We start from the raw sequence: 26,722 nt of genomic DNA, 5'->3' as shown, positions 1-26,722 counted from the left end.
TCAGTAACAATCGTAAAAGCGATACCTAATAAGTAAACGCGAAACTTCTTCAACGCCTTTATTATCGCTAAAACTTCCAGTTCGTAACTAGCATATTTCGACTCCGCAGGAGTAGTTTTACGCTAGAGTAATAAACGGGGTGAAAGTTCTGATCTTCACTACTTCGTTGCAGTAAAATCGCACCGTACCCCAGCGCAGAAGCATCCGTGTGCAACTCCGTCTCCGCTCCACTTCGATACAAATATAACACCGGTTTTTCACTCATTATATTTTTAAGCCGCACGAACGCATTTTTCTCAGCCTCTCCAAAATAAAATTTAGTGTTTGCTCGCAGCAGATTCGTCAAGGGTCGCGCAATAGTAGAATAACCAGGGATAAATTTACGAAAGTACCCACTTAACCCAAGAAAACTCTGTACCTGCTTGGCATTCGTAAGATTCGGAAATCGCCGAACCGCTTCTGTTTTACGATCTGAAGGACGGACGCAACCGTTGCTAATTACGTGGCCCAAAAACTCGACTGTAGTTTGCATGAAGCAACATTTTTTCCAATTAATTAAAAGACCCGCTTCACTAGCTGTCGCTAAAACTTTTTTAAGATTCTTTATGCCGCTCTCAATGTCGTCAGACGGAACAATTAAATCATCCATATAAGCTAAAACTATTTTTTCTCGTATAAGATCTCTAAATATCGTGTTAACGAATCGCTGAAATACTGCCGGCGAATTGCAAAGACCGAAAGGAACTCGCAAGAATTCGTAATGACCGTCCGGTACAATAAACGCAGTATATTTTTGACTCGACTTGTCCATCCGCACATGGAAAAATCCATTTTTGAGGTCGAGTGTACTAAAGACACGAGAGTCCTGCAATAAATCTAACTGGTCCTCGATCAACGGCAACGGATATCTATCTTTAACAATTTTCTTATTCACCATCCGATAGTCAACGCATAATCTATAAGAGTCATCTTTTTTTCGAACGAGTACCACTGGACTAGCATAGTCAGAGGTAGATGGCTGAACAATTCCATCCGTAATCCATTGATCAATTTGCGTATTAACTATCTCTTTTTCAGATGCGGATAAACGTCTCGCGGATTGATATACGGGTTCTTCATCTTTAAGTACAAGTTTCATCGTTATGTCCGGCTCACGCGTCTTATTCGGCCTGTAATTACTTACGAGATTTTCTATCGCTAAACGTTGATCGGAATTTTTAACGTGCGAAACGTCTATGAGATCCGCTCGATGCACCTCGTTGTTAGCTACGTCAATTTTTAATACCTCGGGTACGCTATCTTCGCATCCCGCGTCTGCATACGTCGCTTCCGATAACGGACTAATAGTTACTTCTTCGACGCCTTTAAGGTTAACATTAGTCATGTTTAAAAAGCTCGTTCCTATCAATAGCTTATACCGGAGCAGATTATTTGAAACTACATGTACGCAAATCGGATATGAATGCCCGTCTACAATGATTTCTGTTTGAAACCCTCCTAACGTCACATTATTGCTCGAACCCACGCCGTCGAAATATATTTCGCCTAAACTTAATCGAGGAGATCCAAGCTTAACATGTTCATCCGCGCGAATTAAGGTAACGTCGCTTGCTGAATCTATCACCGCCTCAATCTCGCAACCGTTAAGCAGAACATTTTTAAAATATTTACAAGGCGAAACCCCCGTCACCGCGCAACTTTCTTTATTCGCGTTCGTCTTCTCGGAGCATTTCGACGCGATATGCCCACGCTCGCCACATTTAAAGCATTTAGCGCCTCGCTCTTTTGTCGGACAGCTTGCACTTACATGATCGCGCTCGCCGCAATTAAAACAACGTACAACTTTAGTCGAATGCTTTTTGTTTCCTCCACCGTTAACAGTCTCTTTTCGCTCGCCTTTATTTTGATTACCATTTCGTTTGTTCGATGTCGATGATCCTGGTGTGCCTGCTCGGTCTCGAAGAGTTACCTTCTCAAATGCTTCTAGCAATCCATCTGTTGTCGTAAATCGTTGTATACGCGCCTGGTTTTGAAGTGCCTCGTCTGGAATGCCTTCAATCACGTACTCAAGTATCTCGCTGTCGTCGATCGGTACTCGGTTGCCCATAATGATTTTCTCATGGAAATATTCGTGAAAAGTCTCGTCTTTCTTCCACATACGTTCTTCAAATTTTTTCCGAATTACCACCTTGCTCTGTCGACGATGAAACATAGCTCTCAGCTCGTCCAGAAGACGATCAAATGTCATCGCAATGTATTCCGGTTTGGAATGTAGCCACTCGAGTGCTTTTCCTTTAAGCCGCATGCCCACAAGTATTTTCGCAGTATCGTCTTCCAATTTATATGTCGCTTTGAGTAGCTTGACTTGCTTTTCCCAAATCTCATAATCACTAGATTGACCGCTGAAATTACTGAGCAAATCCGCTATTGCCGTAATATTTGCTCGCGGCTGACCGACCAAAACATTGTTGTTCGCGGCAGCAATGCTATGCGTCGATTGTTGTCGACTTTCGTCTTCTGCAACTGGCTCGGTATATACTCCTCGTCGCATTGCTTCTATTTCAAGACGTGCCAATGCTAACTCACGCTCTAACAACTCTCTCTCTCTTCTATATAAATCGATCTCTCGTTGCCGTGGATTAATCGTTAGCTGCGCATTTGACGTGCCAGCTCCTTGTAAAGAATCCCCGACATCTTCATCATCTTCTCGTCTATCGTCCAACCACGCTCCCGATGGATCAGCTTCCATTATGCGCGAGATTAATTCGGTTTTCGTGCCGAAACTGGACAAACCACGCGCTGACAGCAACTCTTTTAAGGCAGCTACCGTGAGTTTATTCAGATCTCTCATCTCTACACTACTCGAACACTTTCTCGTCCTCTATATCTCTCTCTTCTACACAATACAACGCGATATCCCGCGGACACACTGCGGAACCTTCTTGAAGACGATCGAATGCTCGAATATTCTTGTTCGAAAACTCTCTCGCACACTATTCGAAAATCTCTCGTCCTTTGTCTCTCTCTCTTTCGCACAACTCACAACACTGCTCGCGGAAACTTCTCGAAAATGCCCGATTAAATGTTCAAATATTCCATTGACTCGTTATTATCCCGTTATGCACCGTTATTATCCCGTTATTATCCGTTATCATCCCGGACGAGCCCCCAAATTGTAGGATATTTTGGTGTAAGGATGTAAAATGGAATAGAATACTTTTTAAGGCAAATGACTGTTATTTATTCGTTGGATTACAGGATTAATACGAACAAAGAGATACGCTCGTCTAACGTACGTCTTCGCGCTCTCGCAACGACACAGAGACTACTCGTATCGCGGACCGAAAAATGCTCGGGCGACCTATCTGTTTATACCTAACTCAAGTGCTCGGGTGGTCTATCTGTTTATTTCTAGGAAAATACTCAAGCACTTGGGCAGCCCTACGGACTCACTCTCCTTCATTATTAATAATAAATGTCGTGTAATTAATCTTTGCTGATCAGTCTCGTCTAGACTATGTAAAAATTTTTAGTAAATTTTATATCACACGTATATTTTGGACATTTTCGTGTAATAAATTATTCCATGTAATAAATTATTTTGTATTAAATTTCAAATTATATTTTATATTAAATTTGTATTATATTTTGTCATATATTTTGTAATATATATATTTGTAATGTAATTATTTTTATGTTAATTAATAATTTTATATGTTTATGTTAGTATGTTTATGTTAATATTTTTTATGTTAGTTAATAATTTAATTTGTAATTTATTTTGTAATGTGTTTTTTATGTAATTGCAAATTAATTGTAATTTACGTTGCATATATTATAATTATGTAATATATATTTCATATGTGTATTATATTTTCTGATTTGAAACTCTGTATTAAAAGAAAATAAAAATAAAATGAAAAAGAAATAAAAAAATATTTTTCTCCTTGATGTTTCTCTAACCTTAACGAAGGCATTTGCCAGGTGGGGAGGTTTGAGTACTCTCGTGAGACCTATGCCGGTGGTAATGTACGCCGATATTCATATAGATTATTCTTATAGTTAAGATCATTTTAAGTATGATTTTAGATCGCTTTTTAAGATTCCATTTGTTTAGTTAGTAAAATAGTTATATTCCAACTTACTTAAAACGATCTTAAAGATAAGAGTGAATTATGAATATCGGCCGTAGTTACCGGTAGGGTCAGACATGCCGGACAAGTCGAAGGGGAAGAGTCAGACTAATAGAAATACCAAAATTATATAAATATATATTATATTATCTTAATATTTTTGAATAAAATGAAAGAAAAAGAGACAATAATCGAGAAAATAGAAAAAGGCAACTACAGTGATTTGAATATCTATACCTGAGAACAAAGAAAGTATTCCAATGGACTCCATAGGAAGGAATAAGCATGACAAGTGATGGTAATCTTTATGATGTTAACACAAAGGAATACAAAACCATAATAATCCAAGAACTCGAAGAAGAGAATATATTGGATAGAAATGTATAGTGATTGGAAATGATTAGAAACTAAAAGACAGTATGCATACAACCTATTTATTAATAGTAATACTATTTTGTAATTATATTAAATTTTATAATTTAGTACATTGTATTATATAAAGTATTAAGCATAAAAATATTATGCTGGTATGAAAATTATAATAAAAATATATAAAAATAATGTTAGCTATATTAAAATGGAACATATGAATTCTTTATATTTTATATAAAGGAAGAGACTTAAAATATTTTGCAACATCTATATATTTCGAGTCTTAATTATAAAAACTTTAGAAGAATCAGTGATTAATTTGACAAATTCTATACATGTATTAATAATTAAATTTTTAAATAATTAAAAAAATGATTGATAAATATCAAAGATCAGTTTACCGTTAATTAAGAAGGTTTATAGAAATACGGTTAAAAATGTTTTTATCCCACAGCAGGCATTTTGTGTTTTGTAAATAAAAAGATATAAATATGACAATGAATATAGAAAAATATTTATTTCATCTTTAAATATTACAGTATCTTTCGCGATTGAATAATTTATTTACTATCAATTTACATACATAAGTATCTTGTTATACAGCACTGGTGCTACCGACATTTCGTGCACATAGCACGGAACAAAACCAGAAATTGTGCACATTATATATTACCCTCTGAGAACATTCATAAACATTGGCTTTGTAGTTCATGTCCACGTTTTCAATGTCCATAGAGAGAGTATCGCTTTCAGGGAAGCACCTAAAAGCAGGCCATGACATCTCTCAGTCTTCTCTCTGACGATATTTGTTATATACAGGATAGACTTAACATCGTGAGGAGTAAACCGGAAATAAAGAAAAAAATTAAACATACTATTATGATCGTAACGCATTCACCGAAACCATATATTTGCCTTTGACTGAGAAATGTAATCCTCATACTGGTGTGATAATTGGGTGGAATTACAAATGTAAAGCTGTGTTCGTACAAAAAGAATTAAAATCTGTAGCTCCACATCTCAGCGAATGCTGTAAAACTCGGCACACGTGCTTCCGCAAATGTTATACTTACAAATCAGATTTATTACAATTTCAGATTTATCTATCAACCGCACTATATTATTCTTGCGAAAAATAATATAGTATGTTATGCCCCAGACAGCACGGAGACATCTTATAATAGCTCTTTATGAATTACATAAATTTTTATGAGTTCCTCAATTTTTTTTAAAAAGTGATGCTAAGGTGCTCGGATTGTGATCTTATGCGCCACCTGGACACTTTGTGAGCTGGTCATAATGAGTTCTTTAAGATTCTTTAAGAATAGTATTATGAACTTTTATTCTGAGGACGAGATCGTAGAAAAGTTAGTTGTGCACATTATTGCAAATTGTAAACATTTCGGTAATTAAGAAAATTTATGCAATTTATAATAGGTTTTTAATGATTTTCTAAATATTTCTATAATTATTTTAAATTATTTTAAATTATTTTATATTCAGTTTGTCAGAAATTAAACTGATAAATAGTTATATCAGGAAGAGGATGCGATTCACACACAATTATGCTGCGTAGCACATGTATGTGGCTCTCTCTGCTTGTATGCGTGTGAGCAGTGTGTCCTCTTTCTGGCATTACTGCTCATAAAAGGAAAAAATATACTTTAAATCTTATGTGTTAATTACTAGTTCTTTATATACATTTCATGATAAATATTGAATACGAGTTAAATTAAGAGTGACTCGCCGCGTAGCGGCAAGCAAAGAAATAGGTGCCACATTTCTGATATCAAAATGATATTTTTCTGACCACTGTATGAATGTTATAACAGGTTCATATATGGGAACTCATAATCAGCTGCTTATGATTTAGTGTTCAAGAGCTTAAAAAATAATATTTTTAGATCACATCTTGAATTCATTTAACGCAAATCATAAAGAGGTCAAAAAAATGAGCTCATTATGAACATATTATGAAAAGTCTGCTGTCTAGGGCACCACAAGGTATGTATAAGATATTAGTAGCATTCTCTCTTATAAATAATATAAATTATATATATTTTATATCATTTTTCATCTCTTTATGCATGCGCATAAATATATAAAATATATTTTTTTTATTTTAAATACTAGATCAAGTTGTCCACCAAAATGGATAAATAATGTAGAGATAGGACGATACTTTTTCTCATTTCGAAGGCACCCATTAAGCACCAACCGAAAACTTGTCAAAAAATTATCCAACTGATATCGCTATTATGCACGAAGTACTTACTGATCGGTAATGTGTACAATAAAATTTAGGATTTGTAATATACGTATTTTAAAATTATACATAAATAATTTTTTAACTTTTTTTCTATGAGGATATTGTGATATTGTACATATTGTAGATATTGTAGATATTATAAGATTAAAAGTGCAATGTTAATATTGTATTATGAAAAAATGAAATATATTAGAATATAGAATAATATATGAAGAATTCTTTTTTCATATATGTGCCAATAAATTTTTGTGAATGCAGCTTAATCTTAACTAGTCAAACTTTTTAATTGATAAACTAACTTGAATTTCCACAACAGTACTTACAACAGCGATTTTCAATTTCGACTCGATGATTTAGTGCTCATCATGTGCAATGTGTTACATAATTCTATAATTAAAGATAATTAAAAATTGACAAATAACAGCCAATAAGGCGTGGAATCTGATGAGCGGTACTCCTATTTCATTTAATATGTAGTATTATTTAAAATATTAAAATGTTTGTGATTTCCGCGCAATAATTCTATCCATCTTTATTTTTACTTAAGATTTATAACTTGTGGATTTATGGTTATTAATATACTGTAGTATAAAGATTAGAATTATTCGAGAAAATGTGCTCGCCAGATTACTGCATCGTTGTATCTGTGCATCGATTATGAAATGGTTTATATAATCTCATATGTTATTTAATATTATTTATAATGCATATCATACATATATATAAAACGTTGTCAGTATTTGGTGATTTTTCGAAATGATAGACCGTAATTGTGTGTAAATATTATACATTATCAGCTTTATTAAATATAGTGGAGATAGAGCAATAAGTATAGTTCATTTTTACAACTGCATACTTTTGCAATCATCAATATAATTTAAATATATAGTAAATCATTAAATATAAAGATAAAATATAAATATATACTTATTCCGAATGATGTAAAAATTCATACATGATAACTGTTATAAAATAATTCAAAAATAATTATATTATTATATTTATATATTCACAACTAATTATAGAGGACATTACTCGCGTTTCCTCTTTCACTCATAAATTTTACAATCAGTTTGTAATTATCGGTTATATATAATGTCGAAAATTAATTATATTTCCATGTTAAAAAAAATATTGTTTATACATATATATATATATATAATCGCAATTATTAGGTTTCGCTTCCATTACTCAAAAACACAAATTAGATATATCATTATATTACGTTGTTTACAATTATGAAAACGGATGTGATATTTTTTAATAATCAAAATTTTATGGGAGGTAAGATTAAAAAATTTCTTTTACCTTCATTGATAAATCTAATATTAAGATTAAACCTATAAATAACAGAATCAATTTAGAAATATTCTAGAATTATTTTTCCTACATTTATTGAATCGTTTGGAAAAGAAGATAAACATTAATTTAATTATATCGGCTCAATAATATCGACTGGACTCAGTAAGGCATCTTCCATGTTCTTTTTTAATGCTATAATATTTTCCAGACAAAATTTGAAATTTGGTCTAGCATCCGCTGTACTCCAGCAACGTAGCATCAACTGGTACAATGGTGACGGACAGTTAAGAGTCATCGGCAACCTGCCTCCAGCACGTACATGATTTATCACTTCTTTATCAGTCTTGGCAATATAAGGTTTCTCACCCAACGATGTAATTTCCCACATTAATACACCAAATGACCAAACATCGCTTTGAGAAGTAAATATTTTAATCATCAAAGATTCGGGTGCCATCCAGCGAATAGGAAACCAACGTTCTCCTTTCTAAAACATGATTTAAACAAAAATTTAATTTTCTGATTCAAGTTGTTCAATTTTAGAACATGTGCAAAATGAAAAAAACGTTCATTTATCTCTTGCATTATATAAATAAAAACTATTTATATTCTATATTACTTAAAGAAACAATGCACGATATTATTATGATAAAAAAATGCAAAGTATTTTCAAAAGAATTCATTTTTTAATCATTAATTTTTTTAATAACTGTATACCATGCGATAATAAATAACTGTATACCATGCGATAATAATCATCCTTGTAGATATCTCTAGCTAGTCCAAAATCTCCAATTTTGATGACACGATTCTCGCGATTTCTCGAAGATACCAAACAATTGCGACACGCTAGATCTCTATGTACGAAACGCAACTCTTCCAAGTAGCAACAACCTCGCGCAACATCTTCGCACATGGCGAGCAAATCCTGCAAACGCAAAGCAGGCGAATCTGACGCTTGCAAATTTCGACAATCTCTCAAATATTTTAACAGATCACCAGTTTCCATCAATTCCAACACTAGTAAAGGAGAATCCCCATCTAAACAAACGGCCAACAATCTTAATATATGTTTGTGTCGAAAATGATTCATAAGCTTGGCTTCCTCTAACAATTTCTTTTTCTCATGGGAAGAAGCATCTTTCCGAAGCGTTTTTATTGCAACGGATATCTCTGTGCCCGATCTTTCTAAGTTCTTCACATTTCCTTGAAACACCTGCGAAATATTTCACACAAATTTACATGCGTACTTCATTAGAAAATGTATAGTCAAGTCATAGTGTAATGTCAAGTAATATTATATTTTACTTTATATTAAATAATTCAATGAAAAATATATAATAAAGTGCATGTTTGTTGTCTCATCTAAATTTTATATTACTTATAATCTATTATAAAAATTTATGTAATTTATATCTTTATTAGAAAATACATATTTGTTTTGTTGATCCAACAATTAATTTGAAACATTGCTTGAAAAATTAATTTTTACCATTCCGAATGCGCCGCTACCAAGAAGTTTTGTTAATGTAATTTGTTTACGTGCGATTTTAGTTATCGCACATTCATCCGGATTACAATGTAATATAGGATTGTAAATCCTATTGAATTGAGCGTTTCGGTAAGGTACTTCATGTAGAATCGCCAGTTCTACATCGGTCATTGTTGAAGATAAAAGTTGTTCGTTATTACCTCTGCATTGACGATACACTGTTATAAAATTTCGAGTTAATTATGTAATAATATGTATTATAAAATCTATTGCTTTTTAGTAAGTTTATTCGTTTAGTTTTATATAATTAAATTACTATTTTCAGTAAATGTTTAGATATTATATCAGATATATACATATGTATAATCTACAATTCAAGTCGATACCTACATCAAATATACTTACAACGATAAAAGTAGCAGACGCAGATTATAGTAACTATAACGATAAAACTTAACATGAATAATAAGTAATATTTTTTCGCTATTATTCCAGGAGTGCTCGGAATATCTATATTAAGCAAAAATATAATTTTAATATCTTCGTGTGTATGTTTTTACAAATTTATTTTTACTTATAACTTTATTACAAAATTTAATTCTTTTAAATTTTAAGCCTATTTATATCTAAAAAAATTAGCGAATAATAATATAATATCTATGCAGCACAGAATATTACAACTACTTTGCAACAATATTGCAATATTACAAATTGCAATGCAACATTACGGAAACATTGTAGAAATATAAATTAACAAAGTATGAATTAGACATTAGTAATATGATATTTATATTTTAGAAACATTTTAAAACTATAACACTCTTCAATTTATCTATAAAAATAATGTAATAATATATTTTTTTTATTTGTATATATGCGATGAATTTTACTTTTTTGCAGAAGTCAAATGAAATAATGGCACAGTAATAATATCAGTCGAGTAAATATAATTCTAAGATAAAGATAAGTATTGCTATTTCTTTATTAAAATATAGATAACATTTTACATCAATGTTACCATATATTTTATGATATATTTTCACTTCATGTATGAATACGATATTAATCTTCAAAGATAATATATCTTTTTATTATATTAAGAATAGATATTATTATTATATCTATCATTATATATTTTTCTATGCGTTTTTATGTATTTTTCACATGCAAATATATATAATTATAACGGATCTTTAAAATTTTTAAATAAAAATATAATTAGTAATGTTTAATTAATTCTATAGCTATAATGTTTATGTATATATATATATATATATATATATATATATATATATATTTATATGTACCTCATTATAAGAGTATAAAAAACATTTAAATTAAAAAAAGTGACTCGTTAAAGTGACTAATTAAAAGTTTAAAATAATTTTGTATAAAAATATAACATTTTATGTTATATGATAATTTTTCTTTAAATATAATTTTGCAATATATTATCTTATATATGATTACCTTAAATATTCCAAACTTCTATTTATATCAAGCTTTTTAATTTAATTAAATGTTTCCAAGATATTCACCCATCAAAAACAAAAATATGGTTGCAATAACATTGCATTCTTTCCAATATATTACACTGTAATATTGCTACAATATTTTATTGCAAAAAGTGGACAGCTTAACTTTATCACAATCTTATAACAATAACTCAGCAGAGTTTCCCAATCGATTTGCAATATTGCAATGTTTCAATGAAATTATTCTTCAATATGTCTGCAATCTTATTGTGCTGTATGGGTATCTTCGTTTGCTTACCAAGTGTTGAAAAAATAAATCTTTCATCAGCCGGCCATATAAAATTTTCCTCATATTCGAGGTATCTCAATATCAAGCGAAACTTGTAGAAAGTTCCCGAATGTAAATTTTTGACAAGGTATATTACTTCAGAGTTATAATTCATTTTAAAATAATTCATTGTTTGCCACTTTTCTGCTGCAATATCTTTGTACTCTAGTGTAAAAAGGATCGTCAGATTAATGTTTGAGATCCATGAAATGTTCATGCTATTTATGTTGACCCCGCTCAAAGTAATATTGCTTGGTTCTGAGTATATGTGAACGATCTTGCTTAACCTCTCGTTGTACAAATCGCTGAAATTAATTGGATACACACGCACGTATATCAAGTAATCTTGTACTGGTAGCGACAAGTTAATCTTTGTGAAAAATCTGCCGTCTGCCATACGTTTCGGCACATTGATAATTTTGCTCTTTTGTTGCGTGCCGTTCACTAATGTAACTGACTTCCAATGCACTTCGTAGGTCACGGCCACGCAGTTCACTTTCTTGAGTGGCATCCAATGAACTACTGCTATACTAGGCGTCAAAGCTAGAACACTTACGTTTTCTGGTGCATTAAGCTTGCCCGAATTAGTTTTTATTGGTATCACATTCGAATCGAATGGATTTATTGATAATTGATCAAAGTAAAAATTGCTTAAAGTAAACTTCAACTTGTACTCTGTAAATGGTGTTAAGTTCTGAATCTCGTAATATCGCTCGTACGTCTGCACATTGAATTTCTCAGACTTGTTGAGATTGTTGTCTAAACAGCTTACGGAGATAGTATATAATGTAGTTGGTAAATTATATTTTTTGCATCCACTCTTTACAACCAGCTCCGGAAGATTCACAACAATGCTGTTTGCCGTTGCATTCACATTCTCAAAATTATAAAACTCGTCAGGTGTCAGGCATTTCATTGGAGGATATGGTTGTAAAGATCTATCAAAAGCGTAAATTTCATAAAGGAAATATTCACCTGCGTTTATTATTATCTTTTCAACATATTCGGCTGCATTTACGCTCTTGAGACTAACATATTTCTTTTTCAAAACGTATATATATCGATAATAATCCCATTTATATGTTAAAATGTAAATGTTTGTTTTGTCAATTGTCATAGATTGGAAGTGGATGTTATCACTTATGTTTTTTTTGTGTAAAATCCTATTGCACATAAAAACGTTAATGTCTGTCACAAATATGTGATTACCAATTAACCAATAAATTAACGGCTCCTCATTATTCATGTTATCAATTATCATATCACGATAAGAATTCATATAATGAAATAGGCAAAAGGATGGATTTATCTGAACAATTTGCTCATTTTTTCCATCGAGATGATATTGCATCATATCATATGTATCATTCATCACATTGTATGATAGGGAATATAAAATTCTAAAAAATATATAATTATTTTACTCATTATAAAACAATATTTTAACAAAAGCAGAAACTTGTATGTAGTATAATTTCGAAATTCTTATAATTATATAAGAACTTATTATTTTTTTTACTTATGATCTTAATTATAAAATCACGTAAAATTATAGAAAAATTACAAATTTGCGTAAATCTTTAATGGAAAATTTTTTTTTCAGCTGAACGGTAGTAAACGTACCCCGTAGACGGTGATACATTTAAATAGTAATTAGAAATTTTTGCTTTGAAAATCTCATCAAATTTAATTATGCCATTTTCCCACATTGTTAAGTCGAACTTTACAATATAAAAGTAGTCGTCTAAGTCTTGATAGGTTATATATAGATTTCTTGCTACCCAGTCAATGCAGATATCAAGTAGATCATGATCAAAGCTAGCTATTATTGTGGTTTTATTTTCATTAATCTTCAACGTTTTCAGGACATTTCCGGTATACCAATAAATTCTATGTTCTTGTATCGAATAAGCGGCATTTCTTAAAAATCTGAAAAAAAGGAACTATAATTGTATAGTAAAAAATTTATAGTTGAGATTTCTAATTTTATAGTTATTACTACTATAATATTGATAATAATGAACTTGTGCATAATAATAATAACTTTAATTTTATAGTTAGTGCTAAAAATAATTTATGAGATAATTATAACTACTTTTTTTATCAGTATACGTACCCTGACATTAAGAAATTAGTAATGTTTAAATCCACGTCCAATATTTCCATTCGTAGATCCGTTGTGACTAATAATTTAGGTATTGGATTTTCATGTGTAGTCGACACATTGATTAAATCCGTGTAAGGACCAGCAACAATTTTAGTATGCGCACGTACTCGAAAATAATATGTCGTGTTAGATGTTAGATTGTGCACCGTGTACTCCAATTTTGTAGTTGTGATATTTTCATCGTCGCAGGTTTGAATCTCTTTTAAGTCCTCGATGAAAAAACATTGCACTGTGTACCCTTGTATTATTTCATCGGTAAATTCAGGATGGTTCCATCTGTAAAAAAATAAAATTTTAGTCATTTTATATTTAACAAAATTATAACGGAATTAACATTTTGATATATTTATGTCGTTGAATTTAAGAAAAAGGGAGAAAAATGAAAGAAAGAATACAAACTGAGAATTTAGATTCCTTACCTCAATGTCACAAAAATGTCGTTTACTTTTTCTGTGAATTGACTGTCGAATTGTACAAATGCTCTGAGAGATGTTGGCTTGCTCAATCTGCTTTCTAGAGATTTGAAGATCATACATATTAACATAATTATATATAAGATTAAGTGGATTATCTCAGTAAATCAGAAAAAGAACAATTTAATATGAAAATTAAGAAAAGAGAAAAAATAAATGTACAAAATATGGAAATTAGCACAGTATTGACTTTTAAAAACATAATATAAGAATTTTTTGCGTCATTTAAGATGATTTTAGAAAAGTAATCGTTAATTCATGGCAAAAACGAATAAATAACTTTTAATAAAGTACTTTTCGAAAAATTCCTACAGCTTAAGAAATTAGAAGTATAATATTTGCGACTGCTTTAAAACAGAGTAGCAAATTAATAAAATTGACTTTACCTTAAATTATGACAATTTTTGTGTACAATGTTATATTTATATTATGCTTTTCTATTTCCTTTTTGGATGGAATAGAATTTATATTCTTCTCACTACTGGAAGATATTTTTAAATCTGATTTCCACTGTCTCTTGAATTTAAATTACATTTACAGTTTTTCATCATAGATTTTGTTATTAATGTTTTATGCATTTTTTTGCAACTTACCGATAGATTCTGGAATGATAGAAATATTTGCAAGTGTAACTTCATCGACTTCTCGCTTATTCCTCACAGTCATACTATCAGAATGACTCCGGTCAGATTTGAAATTTAGTATATGATGATCACTTTTCTCGGACATTGAAATATCCTTCATAAAGTATAACATACGAAGAGAATTAAATGAATATCGTTGAAGCGGTTGTTTCTGGTGCTTTTAATGATAAATTATAAAATACGAAAAATTGCCAGTCGTTTTTTGTTTGCTTAATAATACACGGTTTGATATATACCATTCCTAAATGATATAAATTGAATGTGATGTAGTTTTATTCATATCGTAAATCTATTATTTATTTATTTTTTTAAAGACATCTTGTATATCAAACATAACTCATGTCAAAAATAAAATCAATCAATAGGTTAACGAGAGTCAATAAGGATTCATAACAGCTTTTAGCAAATAGTACAAGCGAAAGTGTAGCTCTTTGCAATTATTAAAACAATTTTGTCTAACGATTTGATTCTTTCTCACGATAGGTTAGTTAACTCTTCTCAATTTTACCGTAACTCATATTTCTTTTCAAAAATTTGCCGATATTACTAAAGTTTTATTAATGTTTGTACTTCAAAAATAAAAAGGTTAAAAATATTGTTTCTTTACAGTTATTAAATATTAATTATAGAATTATATAAATTCTTTTATTTATTAAGTTGTAAAGTTTTTTCTCGAATGTCATTATATTTTTAACACAAACAAATCCTGGAAATGATAGTATAAACCGATAGTATAAAACGATAATGCCTCCATAAAAATATGTGGATATAATTGTATATAAATGGATATATGTACAATGAAAATTAATATAAATTTTAGTGACTGTTATTGAATATATTATCGATCGAAATATTAGCGTTAATAGATACAATTTGAAGAATGTTTGATGAATGGCCTTTTTATTAGACAGATTTTCTATCTCGACATTTAGTAGCTCTGTGCCGTTATATAATTATTCTTAATACAAACAAATGATGCTAACTTTCTAAATTAATTTCATAAAATAAAATCTACATTAGTAAATTTTACTATATATCAATAAATATTATTATAAATATCTAGAAGAATAAAGAAATTTTAAAAATTGAAGAAAAATGACATAATAATCTGTTGAAGTGCCATCGTATGTATATATTAATGTAGCAGATAGTAGACAGAAAACTTCATTAATTTAAAAATTGTTATTTTTAGAAATAATTATTATATATATAGAAAGAGAGAAAGAGAGAGAGAGAGAGAGAGAGAGAGAGAGAGGAGACAAAATAATACAGTCAAATTTTAAAATACCGTTTTAATTAAATTTAATACACTATATAACATCCATTTGTAAACAAAATTTCGAAACTTTATCCATCTTTTTTTTACGACATCGTACATACTTTTTTCTTTCATACTGAATTGTTTTGTCTTATTATAAGAATATATAATTTATTATCATTCATTTTTAGTTACACTACTAACTGCAATAACATTCAATTGTTTCCTAATCAAGCGAAAAATATCTCTTACCTGCGTGAAATTTAAATTCGGACAAATGGAAACACTTTCTTTCTGGAAGTTGTTTGAAGTGGTATAATCCTCCGGCGTGATAGTTGCCTTTGTCAGTACTAAACCTTTCAATAAAACACATAAAATTGTTCCAAACATAATTTGCATTTTTCGTAAACGTTTGCACTCAATCGGTTCCCGTTGAATCCTCAGTTAGTTGTTTTTCTCACTCTACTAATTCTGATGTACTTATCGCGAACTGATATTAATTTATATATATATATATATATATATATATATATATATATATATATACAGGGTATCCCATGTCTGAAGGTCCATACTTTAAGGGCATGTTGCTGATGCCATTTGGAGTAAAAAAGTCCAATATATATGAAGGAGAGTGAATCCGTAGGGCTGCCCAAGTGCTTGAGTATTTTCCTAGAAATAAACAGATAGACCACCCGAGCACTTGAGTTAGGTATAAACAGATAGGTCGCCCGAGCATTTTTCGGTCCGCGATACGAGTAGTCTCTGTGTCGTTGCGAGAGCGCGAAGACGTACGTTAGACGAGCGTATCTCTTTGTTCGTATTAATCCTATAATCCAACTAATAAATAACAGTCATTTGCCCTAAAAAGTATTCTATTCCATTTTACATCCTTACACCAAAATATCCTACAATTTGGGGGCTCAGCCGGGATGATAACGGATAATAACGGGATAATAACGGTGCATAACGGGATAATAACGAGTCAATGGAATATTTGAACATTTAATCGGGCATTTTCGAGAAGTTTCCGCGAGCAGTGTTGTGAGTTGTGCGAAAGAGAGAGAGACAAAGGACGAGAGATTTTCGAATAGTGTGCGAGAGAGTTTTCGAACAAGAATATTCGAGCATTCGATCGTCTTCAAGAAGGTTCCGCAGTGTGTCCGCGGGATATCGCGTTGTATTGTGTGGAAGAGAGAGATATAGAGGACGAGAAAGTGTTCGAGTAGTGTAGAGATGAGAGATCTGAATAAACTCACGGTAGCTGCCTTAAAAGAGTTGCTGTCAGCGCGTGGTTTGTCCAGTTTCGGCACGAAAACCGAATTAATCTCGCGCATAATGGAAGCTGATCCATCGGGAGCGTGGTTGGACGATAGACGAGAAGATGATGAAGATGTCGGGGATTCTTTACAAGGAGCTGGCACGTCAAATGCGCAGCTAACGATTAATCCACAGCAACGAGAGATCGATTTATATAGAAGAGAGAGAGAGTTGTTAGAGCGTGAGTTAGCATTGGCACGTCTTGAAATAGAAGCAATGCGACGAGGAGTATATACCGAGCCAGTTGCAGAAGACGAAAGTCGACAACAATCGACGCATAGCATTGCTGCCGCGAACAACAATGTTTTGGCCGGTCAGCCGCGAGCAAATATTACGGCAATAGCGGATTTGCTCAGTAATTTCAGCGGTCAATCTAGTGATTATGAGATTTGGGAAAAGCAAGTCAAGCTACTCAAAGCGACATATAAATTGGAAGACGATACTGCGAAAATACTTGTGGGCATGCGGCTTAAAGGAAAAGCACTCGAGTGGCTACATTCCAAACCGGAATACATTGCGATGACATTTGATCGTCTTCTGGACGAGCTGACAGCTATGTTTCATCGTCGACAGAGCAAGGTGGTAATTCGGAGAAAATTTGAAGAACGTATGTGGAAGAAAGACGAGACTTTCCACGAATATTTCCATGAGAAAATCATTATGGGCAACCGAGTACCGATCGACGACAGCGAGATACTTGAGTACGTGATTGAAGGCATTCCAGACGAGGCACTTCAAAACCAGGCGCGTATACAACGATTTACGACAACAGATGGATTGCTAGAAGCATTTGAGAAGGTAACTCTTCGAGACCGAGCAGGCACACCAGGATCATCGACATCGAACAAACAAAATGGTAATCAAAATAAAGGCGAGCGAAAAGAGACTGTTAACGGTGGAGGAAACAAAAAGCATTCGACTAAAGTGGTACGTTGTTTTAATTGCGGCGAGCGCGATCATGTAAGTGCAAGCTGTCCGACAAAAGAGCGAGGCGCTAAATGCTTTAAATGTGGCGAGCGTGGGCATATCGCGTCGAAATGCTCCGAGAAGACGAACGCGAATAAAGAAAGTTGCGCAGTGACGGGGGTTTCGCCTTGTAAATATTTTAAAAATGTTCTGCTTAACGGTTGCGAGATTGAGGCGGTGATAGATTCAGCAAGCGACGTTACCTTAATTCGCGCGGATGAACATGTTAAGCTTGGATCTCCTCGATTAAGTTTAGGCGAAATATATTTCGACGGCGTGGGTTCGAGCAATAATGTGACGTTAGGAGGGTTTCAAACAGAAATCATTGTAGACGGGCATTCATATCCGATTTGCGTACATGTAGTTTCAAATAATCTGCTCCGGTATAAGCTATTGATAGGAACGAGCTTTTTAAACATGACTAATGTTAATCTTAAAGGCGTCGAAGAAGTAACTATTAGTCCGTTATCGGAAGCGACGTATGCAGACGCGGGATGCGAAGATAGCGTACCCGAGGTATTAAAGATTGACGTAGCTAACCACGAGGTGCATCGAGCGGATCTCATAGACGTTTCGCACGTTAAAAATTCCGATCAACGTTTAGTGATAGAAAATCTCGTAAGTAATTACAGGCCGAATAAGACGCGTGAGCCGGACATAACGATGAAACTTGTACTTAAAGATGAAGAACCCGTATATCAATCCGCGAGACGTTTATCCGCATCTGAAAAAGAGATAGTTAATACGCAGATTGATCAATGGATTACGGATGGAATTGTTCAGCCATCTACCTCTGACTATGCTAGTCCAGTGGTACTCGTTCGAAAAAAAGATGACTCTTATAGATTATGCGTTGACTATCGGATGGTGAATAAGAAAATTGTTAAAGATAGATATCCGTTGCCGTTGATCGAGGACCAGTTAGATTTATTGCAGGACGCTCGTGTCTTTAGTACACTCGACCTCAAAAATGGATTTTTCCATGTGCGGATGGACAAGTCGAGTCAAAAATATACTGCGTTTATTGTACCGGACGGTCATTACGAATTCTTGCGAGTTCCTTTCGGTCTTTGCAATTCGCCGGCAGTATTTCAGCGATTCGTTAACATGATATTTAGAGATCTTATACGAGAAAAAATAGTTTTAGCTTATATGGATGACTTAATTGTTCCGTCTGACGACATTGAGAGCGGCATAAAGAATCTTAAAAAAGTTTTAGCGACAGCTAGTGAAGCGGGTCTTATAATTAATTGGAAAAAATGTTGCTTCATGCAAACTACAGTCGAGTTTTTGGGCCACGTAATTAGTAACGGTTGCGTCCGTCCTTCAGATCGTAAAACAGAAGCGGTTCGGCGATTTCCGAATCTTACGAATGCCAAGCAGGTACAGAGTTTTCTTGGGTTAAGTGGGTACTTTCGTAAATTTATCCCTGGGTATTCTATTATTGCGCGACCCTTGACGAATCTGCTGCGAGCAAACACTAAATTTTATTTTGGAGAGGCTGAGAAAAATGCGTTCGTGCGGCTTAAAAATATAATGAGTGAAAAACCGGTGTTATATTTGTATCGAAGTGGAGCGGAGACGGAGTTGCACACGGATGCTTCTGCGCTAGGGTACGGTGCGATTTTACTGCAACGAAGTAGTGAAGATCAGAACTTTCACCCCGTTTATTACTCTAGCGGTAAAACTACTCCTGCGGAGTCGAAATATGCTAGTTACGAACTGGAAGTTTTAGCGATAATAAAGGCGTTGAAGAAGTTTCGCGTTTACTTATTAGGTATCGCTTTTACGATTGTTACTGATTGTCGCGCGTTCGCTCTCACTATGAATAAGAAAGATCTTTGCGTGCGTGTTGCTCGATGGGCGTTACTTTTGGAGGAGTTTAATTATTGTATAGAGCATCGGCCAGGAAAAAGAATGATACACGTCGACGCACTCAGTCGGAATCCACTTCCGGTCTGCTTTGTGATCGATGAGTCGGAAGCTGGTTTGACGGCTCGTTTGCGAAAGGCTCAAGAGGAGGACGACAGCGTGAGAAAGCTCCGAGATCTAATAATGCAGATCAAAACGAAAGATTACATAATACGAGGTGATCTAGTTTATAGAGAATCCGGCGGTGATGTCCAACTTGTAGTACCGAAGAGAATGCAGACACAGCTCATACGACGAGCTCACGAGCGCGGACATTTTTCAGCTGGAAAGACTGAAGCCCTTGTGCGTACTGATTACTGGATCCCGAATTTGCGACAACGAGTTGAAAAGGTTATACGAAATTGCGTTGCATGCATTCTGGCGGAGAGAAAACATGGAAAACAAGAAGGCTTGTTAAATCCGATCGAGAAAGGAATTGTTCCTTTAGATACGTTGCATATCGACCACTTAGGACCTCTACCCTCTACTAAGAAGTCATATCAATATATATTTGCTGTGATTGACGCTTTTTCAAAATTCACATGGCTGTATGCTACCAGATCTACAGGCACAGCTGAAGTTATTGTACGCCTTAAAAAACAAGCTGCAATTTTCTGCAATCCACGAAGGATTATTTCCGACAGAGGTACAGCATTCACGTCGAATGAATTTAGAGAGTATTGTCGTGACGAAAATATAGAGCATTCTTTAATAACGACGGGAGTTCCCAGAGCTAACGGACAAGTTGAGCGCCTCAACCGGACGCTCATATCATTATTGACAAAATTAGCTGCACCAAAATCTGATGAGTGGTATAAATATTTGGATGCTGCTCAGCAATGTCTAAACGCAACTATACATCGAAGCATCGGCATGTCGCCGTTCAAACTTCTTTTGGGAATACGTCCACGGCTTAAAGATTTTCCAGATATCAAAGAGTGGCTCGAAAAGGAATGGGTTGAGTCATTCCAAGACAAGCGTGACGAACTGCGAGCCCAAGCGAGCGAAAATATAGCAAAAATCCAGCGTGAGAATAAACACACTTATAACAAGAAAAGGCGACAGGCTTCAAGTTATCGTGAAGGAGATTTAGTCGCCATCAAACGCACTCAACAAGGTCCGAGATTAAAAGTCGCTCACAAATATCTTGGCCCTTACGAGATCATTCGAGTTCTGCGTAATCAACGATTTGTGGTACAGAGAGTCGGCGATGGAGAAGGTCCCCAACGAACGTCAACATCAGCCGACAATATAAAGCTATGGGTCAACACTAATTCATCGGAAAGTGAAGACAGTGATGACGGAGACATTCGGGACGAATGTATGAGCAGGACGGCCGAGTGAAGGAGAGTGAATCCGTAGGGCTGCCCAAGTGCTTGAGTATTTTCCTAGAAATAAACAGATAGACCACCCGAGCACTTGAGTTAGGTATAAACAGATAGGTCGCCCGAGCATTTTTCGGTCCGCGATACGAGTAGTCTCTGTGTCGTTGCGAGAGCGCGAAGACGTACGTTAGACGAGCGTATCTCTTTGTTCGTATTAATCCTGTAATCCAACTAATAAATAACAGTCATTTGCCCTAAAAAGTATTCTATTCCATTTTACATCCTTACACCAAAATATCCTACATATATGTCCGCAAATGCTTCCTAACAGAAATACAAGCATTGAAAGTTAATATAAATATGTGAAACATTTTCTATTAGTCTGTTATTGTTTACATTTTTATCAGCCTGGTATTGTTTACATTTTCTGTGGGTCTGATTTTGTTTACATTTTCGGTTAGTTTAGTATCGTTTACACTTTCGATCAGTCTAGTGAATCTAGTCTAGTTCTCTCCTGGAATGGTGGAGCAAGCTGTTAGATCACTTTTACGCAGGGCACTTTTAGGCAAGACTTTGTATTGAATCTGCAGGATGTCATTTTGAACAGAATTTGTAAATGAACAAATTAAATTAAATATCTTTCTTTCCTTTTCTCTCTAAATGTCTTTCTCTTTTTAAATATTCAATTTTCAATACTTGTATTTCTGTTAGTAAGCATTTGCGGACATATGTTTATTAGATCTTTTTTACTCTAAATGGCATCAGCAATACGCCCTTAAAGTATGGATCTTCAGTCATGGGACACCCTGTATATATAAATATATATATATATATATATATATATATATATATATATATATATATATATACAGGGTTTAGCAAAAGTGTGGAAACCCCTTAATATTTCGAAAAATACGCATTTAAAAAAAAAATGTTTCATACAAAAGTTATAGGGTTTCATGTGGCGCATTACACAGCAACATTATTATGACCTCGAATAGCGTTGTCAAGGTTATGTGAAGGTCACCTCCAACTTTTTAAATGGGACACCCTATATGCTTTTGCACATTCTTGTAGCTTATCTCGAGAGCTTTCCAAAACACTATAATTAAGTACCTTTTCGTTAAGTACTTTTTGAGTTATGAGGCTTGAAATAATTTCTTAATTTTACATAAACCGTAAAATATCTTGTAAAATATTAATTTTTCGATTATCTTATCTTAATACTTTTATGTACAAAATAATGAGAGGAATCAATTGGTGTAAAGAAAACACATAGTTGTTTTTAAGAAAAAATATGGAATTGTTAATTGGAAATTATATATTTTTTCTTAAAAACAACTATGTTTTTTCTTTACACCAATTGATTCCTCTCATTATTTTGTACATAAAAGTATTAAGGTAAGATAATCGAAAAATAAATATTTTACAAGATATTTTACGGTTTATGTAAAATTAAGAAATTATTTCAAGCCTCATAACTCAAAAAGTACTTAACGAAAAGGTATTTAATTATAGTGTTTTGGAAAGCTCTCGAGATAAGCTACAAGAATATGCAATGACAAATAGTAGATTCCATTTAAGAAATTGAAGGTGACCTTCATGTGACCTTCAAATAACTCTTCAAGGTCAAATCAATGATACCATCTTATGGCCCCCTCGAAACCATAAAACTTTTGTCTGAAACATTTTTCTCTAAAATGCTTTGTTTCCGAAATAATTGCGTGCGTTAATTAAAATGGCTCACCCTGTATATACAGGATGTTTTATTTTAATCCGACCAGTCGAATATCTCGAAAACCAAGCCCGGGAGAGAAAAATATTTCAGACAAAAGTTGTTTGGTTTCGAGGGGGCCATAAGATGGTGACAATGATTTGACCTTGAACAGTCATTTGAAGGTCACATAAAGGTCACCTTAAATTTCTTAAATGGAATACCCTATATATTTTTGCACATTCTTGTAGCTGACATCGAGAGCTTTCCAAAACACTATAATTAAGTACCTTTTCGTTAAGTACTTTTTGAGTTATGAGGCTTGAAATAATTTCTTAATTCTACATAAACCGTAAAATATCTAGTAAAATATTCATTTTTCGATTATCTTACCTTAATACTTTTACGTACAAAATAATGAGAGGAATCAATTGGTGTAAAGAAAACACATAGTTGTTTTGAAGAAAAAATATGTAATTTGCAATTAACAATTCCATATTTTTTCTTAAAAACAACTATGTGTTTTTTTTACACCAATTGATTCCACTCATTATTTTGTACATAAAAGTATTAAGGTGAGATAATCGAAAAGTGAATATTTTACAAGATATTTTACGGTTTATGTAAAATTAAGAAATTATTTCAACCCTCATAACTCAAAAAGTACTTAACGAAAAGGTACTTAATGATAGTGTTTTGGAAAGCTCCCGAGATAAGCTACAAGAGTGTGCAAAAATATATAGGGTGTTCCATTTAAAAAAATTGAAGTGACCTTCACGTGACCTTCAAGTGACTCTTCAAGGTCAAACCAATGATACCATCTTATGGCCCCCTCGAAACCAAACAACTTTTGTCTGAAATATTTTTCTCTCCCGGGCTTGGTTTACGAGATATTCGACTGGTCGGATTAAAATGAAACACCCTGTATATATATATATATATATATATATATATATATATTCATTTGGTGCGCGTCTTTGATATATCTCGAAGTCCTCGCCCCGGACGTAACAATATATATATATATATATATATATATATATATATATATATAAATGTGTGTGTGTGTGTGTTTGTGTGTGTGTGTGTGTGTGTGTGTGTGTGTGTGTGTGTGTGTGTGTGTGTGTGCGCGTGTGTGTGCGCGTGTGCGTGTGCGCGCGCGTGTGTGCGTGTATATTGTTCCGTCCGGGGCGAGGACTTCGAGATATATCGAAGACACGCACCAAAGAGAACGGCTGTCGCGGATCGCGTTAAATAAGTAAACACTTTTAGAAAACACACAAGAACTTTAATGCGAACACAGAACACACACGAACAACAGATTAATAACACAATAATGGCTCGTATATGAAAACGCGTCCGGATAGCTTGACAGCTATCTCTCGACTCATCTGTTCTTCTCCTCTTAACAACCTTTGACAATCAGATGTTCGTTTGCAATGCCGACTTGATGATCACGAACATCAGGGACGTAACACTATATATATATACAGGGTGTCCCAGTCCACCCGTATATCCCTTTTAAAATGAAAATAAATGGCTTTTATCAAAAATTGCAAACAATTTTGAAGTAAATCGGGTACGCTTTATCAAATAGTGATATTTTCAACTTTTGATTCCGACCGGAAATACGCCATCCGGATCGGAAGTTAAATTTTTTTAGGCGAACATGGTACTTTTTATTACAGATTCGAATCGTACGTGAAAAAATAAGAAACTTTTGTATCAAACGTTTTTGCTCAAAGTGCCTCTGTCAATCTTAAAATTAACCTTGAAGGTAACTGTGATGAAATATGAAATTGTCAATTTTAAGATTGACAAATTGATATTTCATCACAGTTACTTTCAAAGTCAATTTTAAGATTGACAGAGGCACTTTGAGAAAAAACGTTTGATACAAAAGTTTCTTATTTTTTCACGTACAATTCGAATCTGTAGTAAAAAGTACCATGTTTTGATATTGATTTTTAAAAATCAATTCTCTGGAAATTAATTATTACTATACAACATATATTACTATATGTATTATTTTATAAATTACCGAAAATTAATAATAATTAATTTCAACACAAACTTAAACATTTTATATTTTACATTTTATAAAAAGATAATGGAAGACAATATTAGAGAAAATGTAAATTTGAGCACTCTCCAATTGAGTTGATTTGAGCTGAAAAACTAGAATTTATCTATTTATAAGTAAATATCTCTTTTTTTCGAGATAAGAATTTTATTTTATTTTACTTTGTATTTTTGAAAAACGTTGTAACTTCTCGTCAATTTCGCGAAATTTCACGAGCAAACGGGAATTCGGACAATGGTTTAGTTGAGTTAATGCTAATGTTATTTATTTATCTTTGCGGAATTCGCAATTTCAATAACAGAAAAGAGGCGATCTTGTATCTTTTTAAGTTTACAAGACCGACATTTTTAGTTTAGGAAAATATTTGATATAAAAGAGGATCTTATCATGTATAAGAATTTCCTTAGAATCCTTCCTCTTTACAAATCGGTCCTTCGTAGCACTCTGGGTAAGGCTTGCTGGGATCCACGTCACGATAACCGATTTCCTTCCCTACCGGACATTAGTATAAAGGACACCTGGAAAAAAACAATAATAATAATATTAGAAATAATAATAATAATAATAATAATATAAATATTAGAATAATAGTAATAATAATAATAAAAATAATAATAATAATAATAATAATTTTAATAATAATAATAATAATAATAATAATAATAATAATAATAATAATATTAATAGAAATAATAATAATTGAAATTATCGAAATTCAATGAGATTAGAAAATAGATAAAGTATTGGAAATAGATAAATAATTTTGTAAAGAAAACTTTATTTATTATTAAATATAGAGATATCATTAGTGTTATTATATTTATTAGAAGAGAAAGATGTAAAATTTGTAAATGTTAAATAATATATAAGATATCTCTCTTATTTCACAGAGTATCTTGTTGCAGTATAACCAAATAAACCATAATCTCTTTAATTTATTGACAAATAAATCGTGCTCTAGAAATCATATACTTTCTCTGCGTCGCAATCTCAAGTAGACTCTTCTCGATTATATTTTTTTTAATTTTTTTAAATTAGATGATCAATCGTGTATCAATTATCGTTGTCGCGCATTTCGGGGAAATCTATTTTTGCAATCAATTGCAAAGTGGAAGGTTGGGATAACCGGTTATCAAGAGTTCGTTATATAAGAATCAGTTTCTTGAATAGAGACATAAACGCTCGAAAACATCAATTAAAAGCAACGCGATTTTTTCTTTCAGGATATCATAAAGTCTTGATGTAACGAGGAGAGATATTTTAAGAAGAATTAATTTGACAGATAAAACTTGGAGTTACGCGAGTATTAATATTGTACCCTGCGCGGTGCAAGTGATTCGTAAGCATCGACGAATGTGTTTACCCACACTTAGAGTCTTGTTCTCAAACAGACAGTTAATGTAAATAAAATCCTATCGTAGAAAGTCATCGTCCACTCGTGCAACATATTAATTAGAAATTAGAAATTAGAATTATAAATTAACTTATAA

At 32.8% G+C, this 26,722-nt stretch overlaps 1 protein-coding gene and 2 pseudogenes across 3 annotated transcripts; 1 reads left to right on the top strand and 2 right to left on the bottom strand.

Annotated features, from left to right (window-relative positions):
• Positions 1-26,722, bottom strand: part of LOC145965742 (uncharacterized) — a 314,284-nt pseudogene that overhangs the window by 184,683 nt on the left and 102,879 nt on the right.
• Positions 4,419-6,790, top strand: LOC145965587 (uncharacterized; annotated as a pseudogene).
• Positions 7,594-24,874, bottom strand: LOC145965731 (proto-oncogene tyrosine-protein kinase ROS-like). Of its 3 annotated transcripts, none has more exons than XM_083089401.1 (11): positions 24,373-24,874; positions 16,166-16,375; positions 14,605-14,749; positions 13,958-14,051; positions 13,488-13,814; positions 12,995-13,300; positions 11,342-12,771; positions 9,974-10,078; positions 9,569-9,786; positions 8,819-9,292; positions 7,594-8,563 (listed from the first exon to the last, which is right to left on the bottom strand). In XM_083089401.1, exons 2-11 carry the CDS (start codon positions 16,310-16,312, stop codon positions 8,207-8,209), a joined length of 3,603 nt encoding a protein of 1,200 aa, XP_082945527.1. In that variant the 5' UTR covers positions 16,313-16,375; positions 24,373-24,874; the 3' UTR covers positions 7,594-8,206. The 3 variants fall into 3 exon arrangements, with proteins under 3 accessions (XP_082945527.1, XP_082945529.1, XP_082945528.1); XM_083089403.1 differs by having other exon boundaries at positions 16,166-16,269; positions 24,563-24,874; XM_083089402.1 differs by having other exon boundaries at positions 7,595-8,563; positions 16,166-16,403; positions 24,563-24,874.

The sequence above is a fragment of the Camponotus vicinus genome, unplaced genomic scaffold (assembly GCF_025532165.1).
Source record: "Camponotus vicinus isolate PSW18456_S1 unplaced genomic scaffold, iyCamVici1.0 SCAF_14, whole genome shotgun sequence".
Classification (NCBI taxonomy): Eukaryota; Metazoa; Arthropoda; class Insecta; order Hymenoptera; family Formicidae; genus Camponotus; species Camponotus vicinus.
The sequence above is the reverse complement of the archived record's forward strand: the minus strand, read 5'-3'. Positions and strand labels throughout refer to the sequence as shown.

Coding starts and splice junctions, on each gene's coding strand:
- LOC145965731 (XM_083089401.1), bottom strand. CDS start 16,312: ATGCAAATTATGTTTGGAACAATTTTATGTGTTTTATTGAAAGGTTTA. Junction 13,815..13,957: donor GACATTTTTGTGACATTGAG/GTAAGGAATCTA, acceptor ATTTTTTTACAG/ATGGAACCATCCTGAATTTA. Junction 10,079..11,341: donor ATTTATTTTTTCAACACTTG/GTAAGCAAACGA, acceptor TGCTTAATATAG/ATATTCCGAGCACTCCTGGA.